General features: G+C 39.7%; 1 protein-coding gene across 1 annotated transcript in view; it reads right to left on the reverse strand.

Moving 5' to 3' along the window:
- LOC129111819 (xenotropic and polytropic retrovirus receptor 1 homolog) overlaps positions 1 to 21,354 on the reverse strand; it is a 42,885-nt gene extending 21,531 nt beyond the window's left edge. The window contains exons 1-2 of the mRNA XM_054623943.1: positions 21,282 to 21,354; positions 1,647 to 1,698 (exon numbers count right to left, since the gene is read on the reverse strand). Of these exons, the coding sequence (XP_054479918.1) occupies positions 1,647 to 1,698; positions 21,282 to 21,350 (121 nt within the window). The 5' untranslated portion in view covers positions 21,351 to 21,354. The remainder of the gene's footprint in view (positions 1 to 1,646; positions 1,699 to 21,281) is intronic.
- Between the last annotated feature and the right edge of the window lie 550 nt (positions 21,355 to 21,904).

Raw genomic sequence — 21,904 nt, forward strand, 5'->3', positions numbered from 1 at the left:
AACTTGTGCCAAGTTTTGTCAAAATAAGTTAAAAGGGGAAAATACCGGGAAAAGACATATTGTCACGTCACGCTGTGCAGTGGCACAAAGAGGCCTGTCATTACATGATGATAAATCACTGCTTTTATGACATTTGAAGACTTTTTGAGGTCTTACATTTTGGTCATACTGTGGCTGTTGTTGGTGTATTTATACAAAAACACACAATTAGGCAATAATGCAGGATGAGGTAGCCCCACATAAAGAGTCATTGAGTAAAACAGTGCACATGCCAAACTTGATAGCAAAGTATAATATAATACACACTTTACCTTTACATTCCTGTTTACGTTCAGTTTATTCCCTTTTAACATAACAATGCAAATAAGATGATGGTTATATTTTGTTTATTTTAAGCTGGGCTCAAAATGATTTCCTCTGTGTACATGCACTGGTACATGCACTAAAAAGATGTCTTTACTGCACCCTTTGCTGCTTTTGTCCTTTTTCTCTGCTGGAATTCCAACGTTTCAATTTAGTTTGAAGTGAGACAGTAAAATGACTTCAAATTTGACATGGTCAAAGTCTGGGTCTTTCTGAAGAGGACTTCATTGAACATTTCAGCAAACCCATTAAGGATTTTTTAATTTATAATAAAAGGTTCAAATATGAGGAAATTATAAATATTATCATGTAAATTGAGCTTATTTTCCCTTTAATTTTCTACAAAACTGTACAGTAAAATAACATCAAATGTTACAGTGTCATAGTCGAGGGGATCCTGAACATGATTATCACGGTAATGACGGTATTGCAAAACCCATTTAGTGGTCGAACATGACAGTTTTGTACCATCATTACCATGATAAACGCCTTATATACAGACCAATTTATGTATGATGTGTCATGCAATGTTTGTTATTTGAGAAACTATTGATGAAATATTAAGTCTATGGAGCCAAATCCAGGGCAAAAGTCTTGATCATTTGAAACTAAAAATAAAGTTTTGGTATTGAACTTTGAAAAATACAACAATGTATTCAAAAAAAAACAAAAAACAAGTAAGGGAAAGGTTTGTGGGGTTGAATACAATTTTGATTCAATTCTGGAATTGTTTCGAATAAAATATTCATTTAAATTTTTCACTTTCATATTTTATTTATATTTGAGGTCTTACAGTTTTCAGTTGCAGATTTTATATTTTCAGATTGAGATCTTACTTCATACAATATTCAAACAATTCTAGAATTGAAACAAACTTTTTTTCTTTACTTAATTTTTAATTTGAATACATTGTTGTATTTTTTTTAAAAGTTCAAGATCAAAACTTGTACTTTCAGTTTCAATTCTGTTTTCAAATGATCAAGACTTTTGGCCTGGATTTGGCTCCATACAAGTCTGCCTTCATCCTTTATGGCCAAACCAAGAATGGGTGCAGTAACAATCCAAACAAGGGCTGGCTTCACCACCATGTTTACACGGGGCTGCTGTAGCACTGTGCTGCTCTGTCTTGCGCTCCGTGCACTGCTGGTGTCCTCTTTCCCTACTCCGGAATCATCAGTTACACACTTGAAAATGGACGCTTGGTGTGACCAGCATGTGAATAGCCTCAATAAGGTGTGTGTCATGGTCAATGCTTGAGAGTGTGTGAAGAAATAAAATTATACCTTCAATAGATGGGGCCTGGTCCTGAGCAGAATACAGCATCTCCTTGAAAGCCTGCAGACACAACGGGAGAGAAATGATCAAATAATTCAACATTTACATGAAAGAGATTAGATGAAATATTCATCTTGTGAAACATGGTTTAAAAAGACGAGTACTATTTTATGTACCATCCCTGTTAGCCCTGTTTGACATCGGATAGCCTGCACTCCAAATATGCCTGTAATGAGGCAGACTTTGCAGAAGATGGTTTTCTGGTCAGTGTCTGACTTTTTGCAGTTTAACGGGCTCTTCTTGTTTTGGTTGTCTGTGTTGTTGTAGTCTGGGACAGTTTCACATTGTTGTGTCCTCTCCATAGCCCCTTTTCGACTGCAGGAACCTTCTCCACGGACTAGGAACCTTTTTGGAGAACACATTGCCTTTGATCGGCAGGGAGCTGGGTCTACATTAAGGTCCGGCGACATTTCTTGGGACATTTGAACCCAGGTCACTGTGATAACTCTGAGCAGCTTTAAAGATATTTCCATAAGAGGGTCTGAAAAGTCTAAAGTAAAGTAAAATCAAAAAGAGAAATTTGCCAAGTTGACAACACTGGTTAGCTCGCCCCTTACGTCAACGACAAGGTTGTCCCAGGATAACTTACTGTGGACTGACCTTTAAGGTGTACCGACCTTTATTCTCATTGCATACTTCATAAACTGGAGACATTTACAGACCCACACTAATAGTAGTTGCCATTTTTTGACATTGATGTTGTAGACACATGTTGACATTGCAAGGATGCATAGTATAATTTGGCCTTTGTTGCTTTCCATCCATCCTGTAATAATGCAGCGCTCACGATGCAGCCAGTCAGTCTCCCTCATGCTCGTTGTTAATGAGTCTGCAGTGTGTAATGCAGCTTGTCTCTGCTGTAGAGAGGGCGAGTAGACATCAGTCATTCAGTCCCAGTAAGTACGAGTAGGAGAGCTGGACAGTCCTCCTCTTTCATACTCACTCTCTCAAGGGTTAGATAGTAGAAAGTCAGTCAGTATTTCAGAATGCCAAAAGAGCACAAGACCACAATGGCCTCACTGTGTGCCAGACAGCCTGCCACCCAATCAGAAAAGCCTGGAGAGCTGGCTTCTGCAGCGGACAGCAGAGCAAGTCAAGGTCATGCTACAGCCCACACAGCCAGCCTATGCTCACTGTTTGAGCAGTGCAGCCACTAGAACAATGTCAACAACAACAACACCACAGACAACAAACAGAAAACCACAGGGCAAACAACGCAGCAAAAGATGTACAGTCAAATCAATAATATGGCAGTAATATGACTCCCATTGTATAGTGACCCCGCCGATCCAGATTTACATATATAGTTACAATAGGCCCCATTAGTCGAGTTTGTTTCAATTCCTAGATCACCCCAAAACTAAAATCAGCTATAAACACAAGAGCAAAGGGCCAATCTTAAGTTTTATTCCCGTGGAAAAACCTGACAAATGGACTTCAGAAACTATCTCTACCCAAACACAGATATGCATCCATAATGTAATGCTTGTGTGTGTGTGTGGTTACTACAGATCGTTGTGTTTTTATTGACTGCCTATACATAGAAGAGAATAATTCAGGATCAATACAGAACTGTTTGCTACTGTAGCCTAAGAGATCAAGCACTCAGCAGAGGAGATAAACGAGTTTGAAATACTGAGAGGAATAAAGTACTCACAATCCCTTTTTGTGGGGTGGGGCGCAAAAGTAGTGGGATGTTATAATGGAAAATAGCTTTATGCTCGCTGAAGTGTTGCAGCGTTTGATTGTGTTTTTTACATTATTGAAATGTCATGCTTTTAAGATATAAAAAATCCTGTCACATATTAATAGTAAAAGAATGAAAAAATAATTTTACCACGTTATTTGTTTTCATCAGTATATGTGGCAATCACTCATGACTCAAAAGTCCAGCATACACAGCAGGTCTCTATAATTATAGCCTACAGGGGGCTTTCTGTTATGAGGTCAGATTACCATAATTTAAAGCTGGTTCTGCACCTTTTTTATTTTTTTTTTTTTTTTTTTTTTTTTTTTTTAAATAAATGGAGCCATTCAAGTCACTGCATTTTCCACAACAAAACCCCTGCAAATATTTCAAAATAAAAGTGTTGGGTTAACAGAAATGATAGGAGGCTTTTAATTTGAAATGGAAACAGGAAGTATTGAGTTAAAAATAAAGGTTTATTTTTTCCTGGTAGTGAAATATTGTATAGACATTGAAACTCTCGTGAAAATGTATTGTTGCTGGTATGAGAGCAACGTGATCAACCACGCGTCTCTGTAGCTCATTTGTCCGTTCACAACAACTGTATGGGGGGTAAGTTTGTATGTAACTAACCCATTTAAAATCTATTAGGGCTTAAAGTGAGGCATAATTAAGGGCGTGGCCGCTTTGAGTGACAGGTGGGTGCCGCACCATGTCGCTAACTGCTAGCTGTAGCCTATTCAGCGGCTGTTGGTCCAACCTCAGCTCCATCAACTATCCATCTCTTTCCCATTTTTGGTGAGCCGGGAGTTAGAACGCCCCTTTTTTAGCTTGACAATGGCTCTTCAGAAACCTATGGATGACTTCACAGAGACTACTTCCATATTTTATATATTTTTTGGTATCAACAGATCATTTTCACTGTGTCATTTTACTGCGCTCGTCACTTCGTGGGAAAAAATCGATACAGCCACGAGCTGTGCCTGAGCCAAGAGCAGTTGCAAGTGTTGTTACACTTTTCAAAACTCGACGCAGACAGAGCTCGTTGCAATATTTGTATGTGAAATGTAAATCTAGCCATGGCAACACGTTCCAAGACACACAACAGCGCTCTCACGCTATGCCTTGGTGACAAGACTGTAGTCTCACATAACCAAACCTAGCATCTCCACAGTGCTGTGTCAGCACTAAAGAAAGGTCTGGCTCCACCCATTATCATTGTTCTTTAACTTTGCGGCGTTAAAGAATTCAGCAGTGAGGCCTTTGCAAAAATGGATAGCTCAGAAAAAGCGGAAGGGGAGCTAAACGGCTAGTGAGATCCACGGCTAATGGGAGACCTACACCCACAGTCTACATCGGGTGAGTCGGATAGACAGACTATGACAGGCTAGAGGTTTATAGAAATGTTGACTTTTTTTTATAACAAGGGAAACTACATTGTTGTCAGAGCGAGTTCTGAAAGAAAGTACCCTTCTTTCAGAATTCCAGCACCAGTACCGGTTTAAATGTGTACGGTACCCAGACCTATTCAAGCCTCAAAGCTTGTTTTGTCAATCTGCGAATAATGCAAAAATGGCTTTATGAATTCGGCTGTGTGCTTTGTTGGCCCTCATGTCTATACACACAGCCACAGAGAACGTGGTCTCTTTAAAGCTGACGATCATTTATGGTGACAGAGTGCTTTGTTTGCCAATCTGATGCCATGCTATCATCAGTAGCAAACACACACACACACACATACACACATCTGGGTGATAACTGCAAAAACTTCATGCTTTCCCACACTTCTCCTGAGGCGTGTTTGGGTGTGAATGTTTGTCTATGTGTGTGCGTGTGCGTGTGTGTGCGTGCGTGTGGTCGGTAGGCATGCTCAGCATGTGCTAAGGCGCAAGTTTCCAAAACAAAACACACGCAGCTCAACAGGAAGGAGGGCAGCGCTGCTTATCCTCACAGATTACCCTACTTTTGTCCTTTTCCCTTCTCCACCTCGCTCACACTCACTCTCACACTCCCGCTCTGTGGTCTGAGCCTCTTGCTGGCCTTGTTACTCAGTTGAGGGCATTTTCTCTTCTCTCTCACACACCTCTGCCTTGATCCAGACTCATGAGGTGTGGCTATCACCTCAGGCAGACTGCTGCACCACAAACATGTGGCACTCACTGTCTGTGTGTGTGTGCGAAAGGTGTTGCATCTTTGTTTACTTTATCATCTCCTTCTTATGTTTTCTTCATAAGGGGCCTATTTTCTTTAAAAGATTATTATTAAACTATTGTTCATATTTTATGTTTTTGATCGCCAAAATGAGGTACATTCGCTACTCGGATTCGTGCACGTGCGTTAGAGCGGGCTAAAATAGATCTGATATTGTTCTAACAATTTTCTAAGCAGAAGCCCCCTCCTTTAAACGATATGCATAATGCAAAACTGTGGAAATTTTGCATTTTCATGGAGCGGTGAAACCTTATTATTAGCTATGAAAAACAAAAGATGGAAACACATGAAACTTGGCACACGCATTTAAAGTGATAACATTTGTGATGTGATATGTTTTTATCCTTCGGTGTGGCATCGGGCCGATAGGGCCCCTACAAAGTTTTGACAAAGCAGCCCTTGCGGTACGTTTGACCTAGAATAATGACATATTGTTGGCACATCTATATTATAAAAGAGGTCTCCTGAGGCTATACTCTAAACCCAACATGAAGTCGGCAATTTTGAATTTTGTGTGAATTTTTCATGTATTTTTGTCCATTTCCAGGCTCTGTATTCGTACTCCTACTGTTTTTCTTTTAATCAAAATTACTTCAAAATCAGTGAGTAAAATCGGATGCGATGACATGTAGATTTTTATGAAACGGCGTCGCCGTTGGCGTAGTGAAGAAGTTATATGGTTCGCCATTACACAACACGCTGTTTGCCACAAACTTGACACGCTTTTTGTCAATAGTGAGTCATATTCATAGCACCCCCTACTGGCAACAGGAAGTCAGTGTTATGTGACAAACATCCTCCGAAATTTACAATGTGTGTTCTACACTTAATATACAGCAACATACTGAATGTTTAGCATCTGTTCTCGAACGCCACATAGTGGACTCAAGAAATGGTGCCAAATTTGCATTACATCATTGCAGCGTCTAGCTCTCCACGCAGGAATTACGATCTAACTAGTGCTCGCAGTGCACGGCACTTTTCCTCCCTTTCCCTGTCCATTTATTTAGGGTATATTAGTTTCTGCAACCTTCTCCCAAACTTCTCTTGCTCACCATTTCTCTTTTGTCTAATCTCTTTTAAACATTCCTTTCCCTCTGTCTCAGCCCCTCTTTCTTTTCCCTATCCCCCTCCCACAATGAGACAACAATGTTTGTGTTCTGTAGAACCTGAGATCTCTAGGTTTCTCCTTTTTGTTATGTTACTGGTGGCTCGAAAAAGTAATAACTTTCACTGTTTCTGCTGTGGAAACCTTTAGGTTTCTGGGATCCACCATCTAACAGGACTTTAAGCAGACTTCCAACATAGACCTCATTAGGAAAGAGGCCCAGTGGAGGATGTACTTCCTGCTCATGGAGTTCAACCTGCCTTAGGAGCTGCTGATCCAATTCTACACTGAAATAATGCAGTTTGTTCTCTGCACATTTGGATCAGCCTCCAAAAAGGACAGGGACAGACTACAACGGACTGTCACGACTGCAGAGAAAATCATAAGTGCTGCCAGCCGGCCCTCCATACAGGTCTTATACTCCTCTAGAGTCAGGACATGGGCAGGAAATATCGCTGCAGATCCTCCACACTCTGGACACAAGCTGTTTGAACTCCTCCCCTCAGACAAAACAGTATGCCAAAACATCCACACATAACTCTGCTAAATGACTGTAATGTAATGTAATGTAACACGGGTTCTTATCACAGGCTGTCACTCTGATGAACAGTCATTATCAGTCATAATGATTACAATCATTACAATTTTACACCTTACACATAATGTTCAATATAATGTATTACACACACACACATATATTAATAATATTTATATTTACACCTTTTTCTTTCACTCCTTGTGCACATAAGTCTATTTTTTACCTTTATCTGTTCAGCTGTGTTGTCCTTGTCCCTAGCTGTTATTTCTATTTCTGTGGAAGTTCATTATGAGAGTCAAATTATTTTTTATGTGGACGCAAACTATAACAAACAATAGAACTTTTAAGATAAACTATCTCAAGTAATTGCAAATGATTACAGCTAAGAGCTCCAGAATCCCAAATTCTGATAACAGAGGTATCAGCTTAAAGTATAAAATGATCAGATGTTCTTGAGCTTTGATTTTAGGCCATCAAAAAAAAAAAAACATGTATTGTTCATCATTGAATTATCAACCAATTACAGCCTCCATTAATCCTATAAAATATTAAAAATAAGGTTCAGGGTTTTCAAATGTAGAAATATTTCTGTGTGCAATACAAAATAATCAGATTGGTTGAATTTGCATTTATTTTTACATTCACAAAATCACAAAATACGATTTGCATGGAATACATAGTCCAGTTGGAGATCCCTTCGTTTATCACGCTCATCAGATTTCAAAATAGTTAATAATGTAATGTAATACTCAAAGAAAGGATTTTGAAACTCTGGAAACTATTAATATTCCATCACCATAGAAATACTGTACATACTTATAACTGATGCATATTCACTGGGAGCTGCTGAAGGGGATTCTGGGGAATGCATGACATCACTAATGCCCAGTTCACATTACATCACTTAAGCCCTGATTTCCAGCTCCCCGACAGAATCTTCAGATCAGAGGCCAATTCCTGTTGGCTCGACAGGGCCTCGCAGATGCATTTAAGATATTCCAGATATTCTATTTGAACATGTGACAACATCAAAAAAAAGTATAACGTGTCGCTGGTCGGCTGGTATGTAGTGTGAAAACAAAAAAACACCTTTAAGACTCACCATTACAAGAAAGCAAGTTGTGTAGAGTGACCACTCAAGCGATCTGAGGACTTTGAAAGTCGTGTCGGGTGAACATGGCGTAACTGACAGCGACGGAGCAAAAGAGGGGACATAGTCCCAGGATGTCTTATCAAGGCTGGGCTCACAGGACAAGAAGACAGCTATGGGAACCCAAAAGAGACCATGTGATCTATGCATGTATATGTTTTTGCATGGATAGGGACTGTGTGCAAGTATGTGATCCTCTTACACCAGTCAGGTGGTAGCCAATGCCATCAGCAATCAACCCTGGTCTTTTACATCCCTTTGACCTTTTAACCAGTTTCCTCCTCTCTTTCTTAATCTGTCACAGTTTTTTTTCTTCTTCTCCATGTTTCCCTTTGGTCCTAGAAAGAGCTTTTATATGAGAGTTTGTTTGAGGATTACCACAAAGCCTTTAGAAGCATCAGATTCCCTGCTCTTCTCTTTAATCCCTCTCTTCTGTCTCCAGTTATTCTCCTTTTCCTTCAGTGAACATTTTCTTGACTCTCATTATTGGTAAGTATTTTATACACTCAACTCTGTGTGTCCGCCCTGACTATATTCCCCCCACATTACTCCCTTCTCCTCTCTCTGATCCCCTTCCTGTTCCACCAGCTTCTATTCTTTATTTCCCACCCTGATCAGATAGTAAGACCAGCAGAATCATCAGCTGTCTTCCATGACTATATTGTACTGAAGGCAGCATTACAAAAGGACCAACATATCATATCAATGTGTCTTAACAGGTGAATGAGGCCTGTCCCATTCTGAACAGTCCACTGCATGCTGGTCGAAGGTTCATGTGCTCGTCAAGTCATTATGAGGGCAAATATCCCATGACCATGTCATATTTACTAGGTGGCAGTGTTCCCGTGTTCATCAGTCACTTGTGACTACTGTATCACATTAGTCAGGGTGGTAGAGGCAAGAATGACCTCCTGTGTGTAGCTGCACATCAACAATCCCTGAATAAGTCACAAAGTGCTTTGGAAACAGACTTGGTGATTAAAATATGACATGCGTGAGGTGTTGGACTTTAATGTCCACTGCAGACACCGACTATAAATGTCCTTTGATCACCAAATTCTAATCAGTTCAACCTTGAGTCCAATGAGATGTTTGTGCCAAATTTGAAGACATTTGAAGATTAACCTGTAAACCTTCCACTCTTTGAATTTTGGAATCTCTTCTTCTTCTGCGATAGTTTAATGACACCTGACTGGAAGATTCATCTTCATGCCCAAATCCTAATATGGAACCATTAACAGTAGATGATGGAAAAGTGCATTATTTTAAATCGATTATTCAGATTACATTTGGGATAAAAAGCAGAGGAGCAGAATTGCTTGTTGACCGACGCATAGAAAAAGTGTTTGACGGATACTTCATAAAACAATGATCTTAGGCTTTCTTATTTATGTGATTGAGGAGATAACTTTAGAACTTGAAGGTGGGCCCACTAAAACGCAGAACATACAGCCTTAAGTAAAAGAACAGATAGCGGGGTGAGCTCTTAAGACACAAAAGAACACTGAAACTTTTACATCAGCCGCAAAACATAAATGGTTGAAATGCACAAAAATGCATACACCCTTTCCATGTGACCTTCTGGCCAAGCTGTAGGGGAAATCTGGCTTTCTCACACTGACCCAAGGGTAGGAAACTATATATTAAACAAAGGCGGGCAGACTTGTGTGCATTTAACTAACCGTGTACTTTGATTTCTACTTAACATTTTTCAAAGTGAAAAAAGTAATTTTCTAAGAATGTGGAGCATTGCAAGTTGGTAAAATATAAATTAGCTTTAGACAAAAAAATAAATAATCTCTGACATTGATCCCACAATTTAAAATGATAATAGAATTAATAAGGAGAAGTGTTTATTAAGTTTGTCAGTGTTGTTTTGGGAGACGCTCCTCTAAATGTCTGCTGACTGTGCCTGTGAGAAAAAAACGGAATTGTTGATTCATCACTCCAACTCAAACCAGCTACCATCAGCAAACTTACTTCCCATGAACTGAGGATGCTGCTGCACGGCCTTCCCACCAATGCTGCTGTGGACAGACCTCAACAGCAGGCCAATGACTTCAAGCCAATAGCATAAGGACATTACAATCCAAACAAGGAGCTGCTGCCCATTGCCTAGTAATGTGATTACCATTCCTCTCCTATGTCCAACATACTCTTCATTTACTGAAAGGAAAAGACTGAGATTGAATGGAAATGACCCTGGCAAACGTTTTTTGAAATGAAACAAAAAGCACGAGGGCTGTTTCTTCTTAAATCAAATCAAATCTGTCCGATGTTGAATAAACACAGCAGAGAGCAAGGAGCTGCAAAAGGTTTGAATACAAGCGTAGGAATATAAATGTCCTTCTTCCAAAACAACAGCAGCAACACCATGAGTAGAGATGTCATTAAAAGAAAAATGAGGACAGGTGTGTTAACTGCATGCCAAATTAATGAGAGCACCCAAGGCCAAATTGTATTATATAAAGAGCAGTGTCCTTACAAGCATATACCATATAAAGGCTATTTATTAATCAAAGTCCGGCACAGTGTTTCTGCTCCACAATAGAAGCCTGACCTGTTCCATAAGAGACACAGAGTCTTTGATGACAGTCACCGGGGGTCCCCTCGTTGCCATGTCTCCAATCGCTTCCTCGGCAGATGGCTATATAGCACTGTTCCCTCCTGAGAGAAAACTATCCGGGGACAGAGTTTCAAATCAGATTCTCTTCTCCTTTAAAACACCAATTTTGCCGCAGCATATTCCCCTTCTCCTTTCAAAACATCAGGTGCATAGTCTTGATCGAGCTTTAACCTTCTTGCAAGATGCTGATTACCAAGTTTCCGCCAAGCCAGCCTCAATATTTCTTCGTTCATTTTGTAACTTTTGGCCACAAAAAGGGGCCAGCGTGAGGCGACCACAGGCGTCCTTGGCATCAGGGCGCAATGTGGTCTTTTAACTCGTCGTTCCAAAGAGACAGGCAGCCACACAATAGTTGTTCTACATAAGAAACTAATGAAGGGGAATTATTGGCACCCACTTTAGATCGGCTGTTTTGACATTTTGTCGTCTGGAGCAAATCCGTGGGTTTAGCTTCAGCTGCTCAGTTACGTCTTCCTCCTTAGCTTGTATTTGGGTTTTGGCCTTGTCAACCCTCTCTTCATCCTCCACTATTCTCTTGTTAGTTTGCATTATTTCATCACGAATGACGTTCACTTGCTGACTCTTGTCATTGCTCCATTACCTTCATTCTCTCAGTATGTAGACCACGTTCCAGGTCCGTTTGCAGAGCGCTGCTAGCAGGGGAATCATGGCTGACTGTCTTCTTAGAACTCTTACTGCATTGATTTATTAGACTTTCCTCTACACATTTCCAGAGCCCCCCTGCTTTACATCAAATTGGAATAAAGGCTTTTGAAGATTTCAGTTGTGGTTGGCAACTGTTAACTGTTAACTCAAAGTGTCAGGAGCATGTTTATCTATGCCGCCATCTCCTCGTTTTCTTACCTGAAAGTCATATTTTTTTTTAAGTCACAGCTCTCTGTTCTCGCTCCTTCTCTTTTCTCACTCTTAACAAGTTCTGTCTTTCCTGCTGAAACTCCTCTATCACACAAACGTTTTACTCAAATATCCCAGAGTATGACTGAGTGCAAGTGACATGCAGTCATCCAGCACATTTTAGTCAGTTAATGAGTCTGTTGAGTCATACAGATGTCCATCAGGCCTTTGTGTTCTTATGGTTCCTGTTAATTAGTCATGCTAGGAGTCTGTCAGGATAAATAAAGAGGCTTCAGTCAAATATGTTTATTGGAAAATGCAGCCAGTGTGGTAACCCACAAGCTATAGACTTTTATAGATTCTTCCTATAATTTCACATGAATATGGCATGTTTGCTTTGCACTTAAATTCTTAATAAAAAGTAAAAAAAATACTGTCCTGTGCATGCTGCTCAGATTAATCACAGTGACCGGCTCTTGCGCCGACATCACGGAGTCTCTCCCTAGCACACACGCCTAAAAAGGAGCGAACAGCAAATATCCCGAGGTTCAATTCAGTTTTTTTGGTTTTTTTAAAATGTATTGGGGGAAGGTAAATATTATTATCCTGTTGTGTTCAAATGTAAACTTAAATAAATCCAGTTGTTTGAAGGAAATGTTTTCACAGCAATATAAAATAGATACTAGAGAAGGAGTTATGATTAGTTCAACTTCTAGTTCAAAACAGTTTGTTCTATACATCATTAAAAATACTAATGCCACCAAAACAGTTTTTACCCTTTATTTGCTAATCTTTTGAATTGTGTGTTCATTGCAAATACTATGTAAATGTATGTTTGACCACAGGTGTGTAGTCCTAGTTTGAAAATGTGCCTTCCATTGAAGGCAGGATGTATGGAACGGGTGCGACTGACACTTGTTGTTGTTTTGATTAATTATATGATAATTACATAACCTGATATTGGATTGGTGCATAGACTTGTGTACTAACTAATACCCAAGCCACCATTTTAGGTTGTATCCGAGGTATTTCTGATACTGGTATGGGTGTCAGAACAACGCTACAAGGGACCCACGTAAATATGGCCATGCCCGTTTTTCCCTCGTCAAGATTTAGCTTACCTTGAAAAGTAACGGAGCGTTACTTAGCAACCTTCCTGACAATCTAGCATGATATGGTTGGTACATACAGATTCTTTAGGTTTTCATATGATACCTATTCCTTCCCTCTAGCTTTAAAACTGAGCCTGCAACAGCCGCTAAAAGACAGCAAAGTAAAATTAATCTTTCTGGTACTCTAGTGGACACATCCAACAAATGTGGTGAATTTTTTTCCAAACGGTGTTTGACTTAAGTATATGCTGAGCAGCATCTTTTTGAAGTTCATATGTCAATATCTTGAAAAGGAAATACAATATCAATATATTGTATTAATATTGCTTTCTCCAGTCACATAAACAACATCTCCCGTACTGCCTTTTTCCCTCTGCGAAACATCTCCAGACTACGCCCTGCTCTAACACAACACTCAACAGAGATTCTAGTCAATGCATTGGTCACATCACGCATTGACTACTGCAATAGGATCCTGGCAGGCATTCCAAACAAACTTGTTCAGCGACTACAACTCATCCAGAACTCTGCAGCACGGATTATCACAGGCGCAAAGTCTACTGACCACATCACTCCCATGTTGATTCAACTACACTGGCTCCCTGTATCCCAAAGGATTAACTTTAAAATTGTATTATTAACATTCAAAGCTCTTCACAATTTAGCCCCCACTTATCTCACAGACCTCCTCCAGACCTACACCCCTCCCCACGCCCTGCGGTCTTTATCTGCAGGTCTACTGGTTCTACCAGCCGTTGACCTCAGCACAGTGGGTGCCAGGGCCTTCTCCTATGCTGCACCCAAACTCTGGAACTCCCTCCCCCCTCACATCTGTATACTGCACTCCACTACAGAACCTAAAACTGCTCTTAAAACCCATCTTTTTAAAATAGCTTACTCACTCTAACTACTTCAACTGCATCTTTTCTCTTTTTTCTTTCTACTATATTATTTTAACTTATTGCCCAGCTATTATCTGGTGCTGAATGTAATGTACTGTTGGTTCATTATCGCTGTTTCTGATGTTATATTAATCTGTTATTCATTTTGTTTTACCACTGATTTTATATGATGTAAGGTGACCTTGAGTGTAATGACAGGCACCCCCAAATAAAATGTACTATTATTATCATCATTATCATTATTATTAACATGCTTTTGAGAGACCTTTCTATAGCCTGGTCCAATATCGATCCACAGAAAATGAGGTTGCAATTAGACCTACGGTTTTGAAAGTGATGTCAACGTTGCTGGCTGCTCATCAGCGAAGCCGTCTAAAAACCCAGGAAAACCTTGACAGCAGATCACGTCGGCCCAGGATAGACCTCTGTTTATGTAACTGTCCTGCTAAGTGTCTGACCCAAACACAGCTGCCAGGAGACAACATGTCATGCATGGAGCAACCCTGGTCAGCATGGCTCTGCAAACCTCACAGGCCTAGGTCCAACATCTTCACAGGACTAAAATCAACTGGGCCAAGAGCCAGATTTACAGCTGGGTAGAAAAACAAGCTACATCTGGTCTGCATTCAAAACACTGCAAGAGCAGGAAGAAACCTGAGTCCATGTGAAACTGCTGTGAAAACTATGCAGCAGAAAAGTGCACGACAAGAATTGTATCCATCCCTCTCTGTGCACCAAAGCTATAAGGCTGTGTATCACCTGCAGAGCTCCAGACTGTGCCAGTGCATAATGATCATTATGGAACAGAGACCACAGAAACTCTCCATTTCATCCCCGCTTCCAAAGCCGCAATAGTCAACTTGATGAGCGCTCATCACAACCGCATGCTCGTGGGACGTCATTTGTGCACTTGTGGATGAGATGATCCCCGACAGGATACTTTTGCGTAACACGATCACGCACCTGTTTCTATGTGAGCAGGTTCCAAACTTATTAAACATCATATATGTGTATGTAGCGGAGCACCGTGTATGATGTGCATTTACATATGGCAGAATACTTGACAAAAATCCATTTAGCTGTTACCCCATTCCAAAAATGAAGCGGCCTATAGCTGACTTTTTTTTTTTTTTTTTTTAAAAAGCAAGCCGAGCAGAGAGAGGATGAGGCTGGGGAGGAGGGACAGATGTATACTGTATATATGAGAGCTGATGAGGAAAGGGAATGAGCCACTGTCATTCATTGTTTCCAGTGGTGGTTGAAGAATTAAGATCTTTTACTTAATTTAAGTACTACCACAATTAAAAAACACTGTCACAAGTAAAAGTCCTGCATTCAAAATCTTACTTTTTGTGTATGTATATGTATATATATATATATATATATATATTTATTTTTTTATTCATTCTTTTATACTGCTGGGTGGGTTAATTTACTGTACAACTATGCAGTAGTATTTCAAAAACTCCAAAACATCCCACTGAAATGTAGTGGAGTAGAACGTAGCAGTACAGTACTTGAGTTAATGTTCTGTGATATTTCCAGCACTGATTAATACCATACTGTACCAAAAAAATCATGTGCTGTTCAACCAACTGAAAAAGTTGGCAGCACCAATGCCACTAGTGGAAAAGGGACTCTGGAGCCCTGAAAACATTACATAACATTGATCCACAATGTAGTGAGTTCAACTACTGCTGAAATAATTAGTCATATAATCAATTAGTGCAAGGCGACAGAAAATCAATTAACAACGATTCTATTCAATGTGTTAGGACTGTAGCTAATGAGAACTCATGCATGAACTCCACGTACATACAAGCGATCTAAGGTAACAGTGTTTAACATTTGGGGGGAATAATTAGTAGAAACGGAATATAATATGAAATATGTGTTTTCATTTGTTTGTAATGACCTGAACCTAAGACTCATTATGTTCTATTTAGCTTAGAAAAAGCCATCTATATCTACTTAGGATGCGGTTCCTCTTCCACTGAGTCGGGCAACTTGCACCACAATGTTTCTACAGCAGCCCGTAGAAACTTCTACAGTTGCTGTAAAAGATGTCTGTCTATAGTCTGTTTATTTTAGTTTGTTCTAGTAAATTTCTATGTGAATGCTTTTTTTTTTACTTTTTAGCTTTATTTTGTTATTAGCATATTTCAGGAAAGAAACTACTACAGTTCGCTAGGTTTAAGGAAAGTTCTGTCCAGAGGTGTGAGCCTTCACTGGCCTCACGATTTAATTAGGATTTACCCAATTAAACTATCCCAATCCAACGTAACTGAGACAACAACGTAACCGAGGAAACGAGTGAGAGACTTGTGTTGACCAAATGTATGGACCCATGATCTAGTAAACTTTGTTTAGTAACTGTTCATTTTAAAGTAAATGTAATGTCTGTGTGGGAGGGATAGTGCAAGACATGCACTGTTGTAAGTTTGAAAAATGAAACTTCTAAAACCTTCCACGAATTTTGTCTGTTTGACTTTATTGAGGAAAATTTCCCAGGTAGTTTCGGTGACTGTGGCTCATCCTCCGATCAGAGAATCGGCGGTTCGATCCCCGGCTCCAGCAGTCCATGTTGATGTGTCGTTGGGCAAGACCCCCCAAGTAACGTCGGAAGACTAGAAAAGCGCTATACAAGTACAGTCCATTTACCAAGTATGAAGCATGAACCTTTTTTTTTTTTTATTAAATAGTAGTATAATACTCTGTCGTATTATCTGTAACTAGGCAAACGTACTTCCTGTTTACATCGGCAGCCGCAAGCTCAGTGTACGTGAAGAGTCGTGCGATATTAGTTTTCAGGGGAGCAAGTCTGGACGCAAATCATTTGGAAAACGATGCTGAAACGCATGTGTGGACAGAGATCGTTTTTGTTTTAAAACCCCGTTTTTGAACGAAAACGTATAAGTGTGGATGTGGCCTTATTCACGAACAGGACTAAAACTGCACCGTTATGGTAACATTTTGTACTTGAAGCCGACAAAAGAGGTAAAAGTGGAAAAACCCTATACACAAATATATCTGAGATTCCTCCGCTTACCTTTAGTGTAACAAAGTTGAGAACCAGTGCTCAATATTTTATTTAAACACAGACCAAGGTATTTTCAGCAGACAAAAATTGGAAGAGAATATCCAACAGCCAACAGGCTAGTCTGCATTTCAGAAGCTTTCTAATTCCCCCGAGGCTATTTGGCTTGGTAATTACGGAAACTGATTTGGTTGTTGTTTGGATCTTTGGAGCCGAGCTAAGCTGGGTTGAATTTTAAACAGGTGGTAGGCTGATATACAACACTGAACAGCACTGCTCAACAGCTTGCATTTCTAACTGCACAGAAAGACCTTTGGCTCAAAGCTTAATGTGACTTTGCTGCAAAAGGAACACAGAACTAAAACAATGTGTCAGGAGTGCAGGGGAGATGACTGATTGACTCTGAATTCAAGCCAAAAAGCTTAGCTCTGCTTTATACTGAAGGGAAAACAGGTCAAATCGAAAATGAATGAACCAACCTATAACTATCTCTATATCTATCTATATATACACACATACACATACATATACATATAATAGGGGTGTAATGGTTCACAAAATTCAAAGTTCGGTTCCATACGGCAGTGGTGGCACGGTTTTAATACAGAAGGAGAGATGCCAGAGAAATTTACTCGATTTAAAATATTTGTATTTATTAAAACTAACATCATAAAGTATGTTCTTTTTTACGCTGAACAATGATATATTAATATGTGTACAGGAAGCTGCAGCAACATGTTTTTTCATCTCTAATGTGCCGTTACAGTCGGGTAGCTCTGTGTAGCCGATCGGGACATTTGGTTCTCTGTTTAGGCTTTTGTGTCTTGTGCATGACAGGAATTACGGTCTGGCTGAAACGGGCTCGTGAAGGAGTAATGTAACGGGACTCATTAACATTAGATATATATATATATATATATATAAATATAGATATTCCAGACCATCTTACTGCCAAACATGCCAGGTTTTGGTGGCAAACTCCGTGGCATTGGCTGAAAGAATGTGCTGCAGTCACCCTGAGCTTTAGCAATATGTGCCTATGCAGAGCCTGCGATGACTTATGAGAATACTGCAACCACATAACAATGCAGACACTGCTGCTACAGGAACAGAGAGGGGGAGAAACCCTGGAAGCAGAAAGATAAAGGCAATGTTCCTGATCTGTCCTCACAGCACAGATACAGTGTAGCATATTTCACCTCTTGATGCAACTTCATAGCTTATTTATACATGTTCATTGGCAAAGGCCGTTACAACTAATGATGCTATACTGATATACGACTTAGTGATATTAATTTTCCTCACACTATTCGTTCTAACTGTAGCAAAAAAAATACACTGCTGCATTATTTGGTGCTTAAGAACACGATTTATATCACGGTATAGCGTTTTCTTTTAACTCGATAAAGAAATAGTCACCACATAGTAAAACCTTTTTGTCTACTCCAGTATGAATTAAAAACATGGCAAATGAAAAGCACATAGTATTTTCTCATTTATCTAAAGGAACTAAAAGTGCAAAATGAACCTAAACAGTTTCAAGTGCAATTATAGAGGATAAAATGAATACATTTTCCAGAGATACATTGACTGTTTACATGCATACACACACATACAGAGTTATCAGATTAAGACAATAGATTGATCAGATTTTCTGATAAATTTGAGTTAGTATGTGCTTGTTTTTTTGTCAATTTAGATGTTTTTAACATAATTGTATATCAAAATATCTAGATATGATTTAATTTAGATACGATTCCATTTAAAAGATGATAAATTATCATACGGAATAATTGCCAAGCCTTTGTCCGAAGCTAATACATATCTTATCTAAAACGTTGTGTTCAGTGGAAACAATAGGTCAGATAATTGATTAGTCAATGATCAAAAAATGAATCAGCAACTATTTCGACAAATGATCAATTGTTTAAGTCATTTTTATAGCAATAATACCAACTTTCGATTGTCGCACCATCTCAGTTGTGAAGATTTACTGCTTTTCTTCGTCTGATGTGATGGATGGACCGACAAACAAGGCCATTTGATGACATCACCTTGGGCTCTGGGAAATTGTGGTGGGCATTTTTCACTATTCTTTTAGATTTTATAAACTGATCTTTTAATCAGAAAAAAAGTCTACGGATTAATCAATAAATAAACTTATTGATAATTGCAGCCCTAGTTTTGGTTCTTTTTGCAATTTAAGAGCAAAGCACAAAACATTTAGGTAACAGGCTACTCATCTTTAACTGGTTTTGATTGTCGTGTTCATCATTTGAATTTACAAACATCACCAGAATCTGCAGTTTATTAAAGTTCATTCCATAAGTAACTTGCCAAAAAGAAACTCTTCGCTGTTGTCTAGTTAATGTCTGTCCTCGACCAAAGTAAAGTAGAATTTGCGCTTAACATTACTCTAGAATCACAATTAAACTAGACGGTTTCTCTGTTCGACACAACCAGAGTGGCGACATCCTCTCTGATCTTACAAATCAATTTCTCAAATCTTACGTCTATTATACAAACAATTTAAGCTTATCAACTTAATTGTGTTTGAAGCTCAACTTGTGGAAAATAAGTTGTGGAGTTAAAAGGTTACTTCAGGGTGTGAGATACATATTCAATCAGCTTTTCAGGTTGTAACTACAAATTGCAGACATTATGCCACTAAAACCTGAAGCATTCCAGTTTCCAGTAATAGCCACTTTTTCTTACTAAGTTACTGTGAGGAACTTTTAACTGGTAATGAAACAGTCTTGATTTAATACTGATCTCTCTATGACCTACACAAGGGAGGCACGGGAGAACCCGGTGCAAAGCACACGCCAGAAAGTGGCAAATGGTCACGCAACTTGGTCATTGATCTTTGTTTTTTTGTAACTTGGCACAGCGCCCATGATCACGGGACTGTGCCAAAAAAGTTCACTGATAAAAAAAAAAAAGGCACAATTTACATGTAAGGGATCTACAAAGGAGGCCATTTGGCTTTTAAATGCTTTAGAAAAAGGAGGACTTAAAAATCTTAATTTGAGTAAATATTTTGCAGCCAAATCAAATTGTAAGACAATGCAACAAATGCTTGAGCTTATATAAAATAAAAAAATAATAATGTTGAAAGTTGAATTCAGATTCAATAAGAATATTTACTGGATCAGATTGGATAAAAAGCTATCAATACCCCACCCTAAATGCCACTTAATTCATGCATACTGACGAAAGGACTTGGTGTCATTTGTGTGAGAGTTCAACCTAATGAACATTAGCCCATTTTGTTTATTATAATTATTACCCAACTACAAACTGATAACTGGCAATGAAATTGTATGCTGGACACAGACCAGCTGGGTTACAGACTTTGAATGTCACTTATAAGCTAGACATAGCTTTATTAAGACTTACATAAGGACCAGCACCATGTTCCCTGCAATAATAAAATATGCTGTACTACTACTGCAAACCAAATATACAGCCTTGACAGCATGCTTGGAATACTAATGTGTACATGCTGTACGGATTGTGGAGCCCTCTGAAGCAAGTATGTGGTTTTGGGCTATACAAATAATTTGATTGGACATCCGATTGAATTGAACATACTAGCACATATGTAAAGGCTTTCTTGAACTTTGTTTGGCTCACTTTACGATCTGTGTATGAAGCAAGGCTCCATATAGATACGAGTTGAATTGCATATTTGAATTGCATTAAAAGGATCAAAGGTTGCCAACAGAGCTATCAGCACCTCTTTGTCACCGATTGACCCCGTGAACCCCCCCATTATAAAAAAAAAAAAAAAAAAAAAAAAACCACAGCAGTAAGACTGCTGAGGCTGGACATCATATAGGAGGGGGGGGTTGACAGACAGGCGCTAAAAATGAACTAACACTAGCTCAGTAAATGCTGACTCAGCCAGATGCCTTTTGTTTTGTTCATCTGGCCAAAAAAAAAAAACACATTCCAAGCCGTTCAGAGGACAGACGCGGCTCTGCTGGCCGGAGTACAGGACAGCTTTAGTGCAGCTCTGATGCAGCTCTGATGGGACCGAGGTACCTGCAGAGCAGCAGACTAAACAAGCCTAGCTGGTTTTAGTCTGCTAGCTAGCACTAGCGGGGCTGCTGTCGCTTGACTTCTGGGGTTAACCAGTTCCTCTCTTCCTGTTGTGTAACGACAGAAGGACCAGGAAGCTCCAAAAATGTATTCATATAGTCCTGGACAGAAAGAAGAAGAAGAAGAAAAAAAACACCACCCGTACGAAAGTGTGAAGCCATGTAGCCATACCGCCAGTGGCTGTGCCCAGTTAGCCAGGCAGGTAGCTAGTGGCTGGCTAGCAGAGCCCAGGTTTAATGTGAAGCTAACTTACCTCATACTGGATGTACTGTTTCCTCCACTCCGGGGTGATGTGGGCTGAGAGATGCTCTGTGAATTTCATCTTGACAGCTGGGTGGATCTCTCTCTCCTGCTCTGTGTGTAAGGTCACAGCGGGAGGTTTTCGCCAAAATGCTTCACAAACGTTTACACAAAAAAAAAAAAAAAAAAAACCGTCATGCGGAGATGAGGGTCGTGCTGCGCGGTGAAAAGACAGATAGATGCCCCTGTTCGTCTTCACGTTAACCTAGCCGACCACCGGCGCACATTTCTTGCCCTTTCAGACAGTCGACGACGTGCTGGTGGAGCGACGTGAACATCTCAATGCTAAAAAAACAAATAATGTGGTTTTATCTTTAGCGCCAATATCGCATAATAGCAGTTAGGTTGTGGTAAACAAGCCTCCTGTGCTGGTGTTTGCGGCCCGGGTCCTCCTCTCTCCCCCCCTCCTCTCTCCCTGTTGTTCAGCCTCCGCTTCTCACTCCACCTCCTGTCTCCCGCTGCCTTCAGGTACAGTTGGTAAATATTCTAACAAGCCAATTCTCGAGCGCACATGAACAAGCTGTTGATGGGTTGGAACAAGGTGTGGCCCAACCCTCCTTCAGGAAGCGTCATCAA

This window comes from Anoplopoma fimbria, chromosome 3 (genome assembly GCF_027596085.1).
Source record: "Anoplopoma fimbria isolate UVic2021 breed Golden Eagle Sablefish chromosome 3, Afim_UVic_2022, whole genome shotgun sequence".
NCBI lineage: Eukaryota > Metazoa > Chordata > Actinopteri > Perciformes > Anoplopomatidae > Anoplopoma > Anoplopoma fimbria.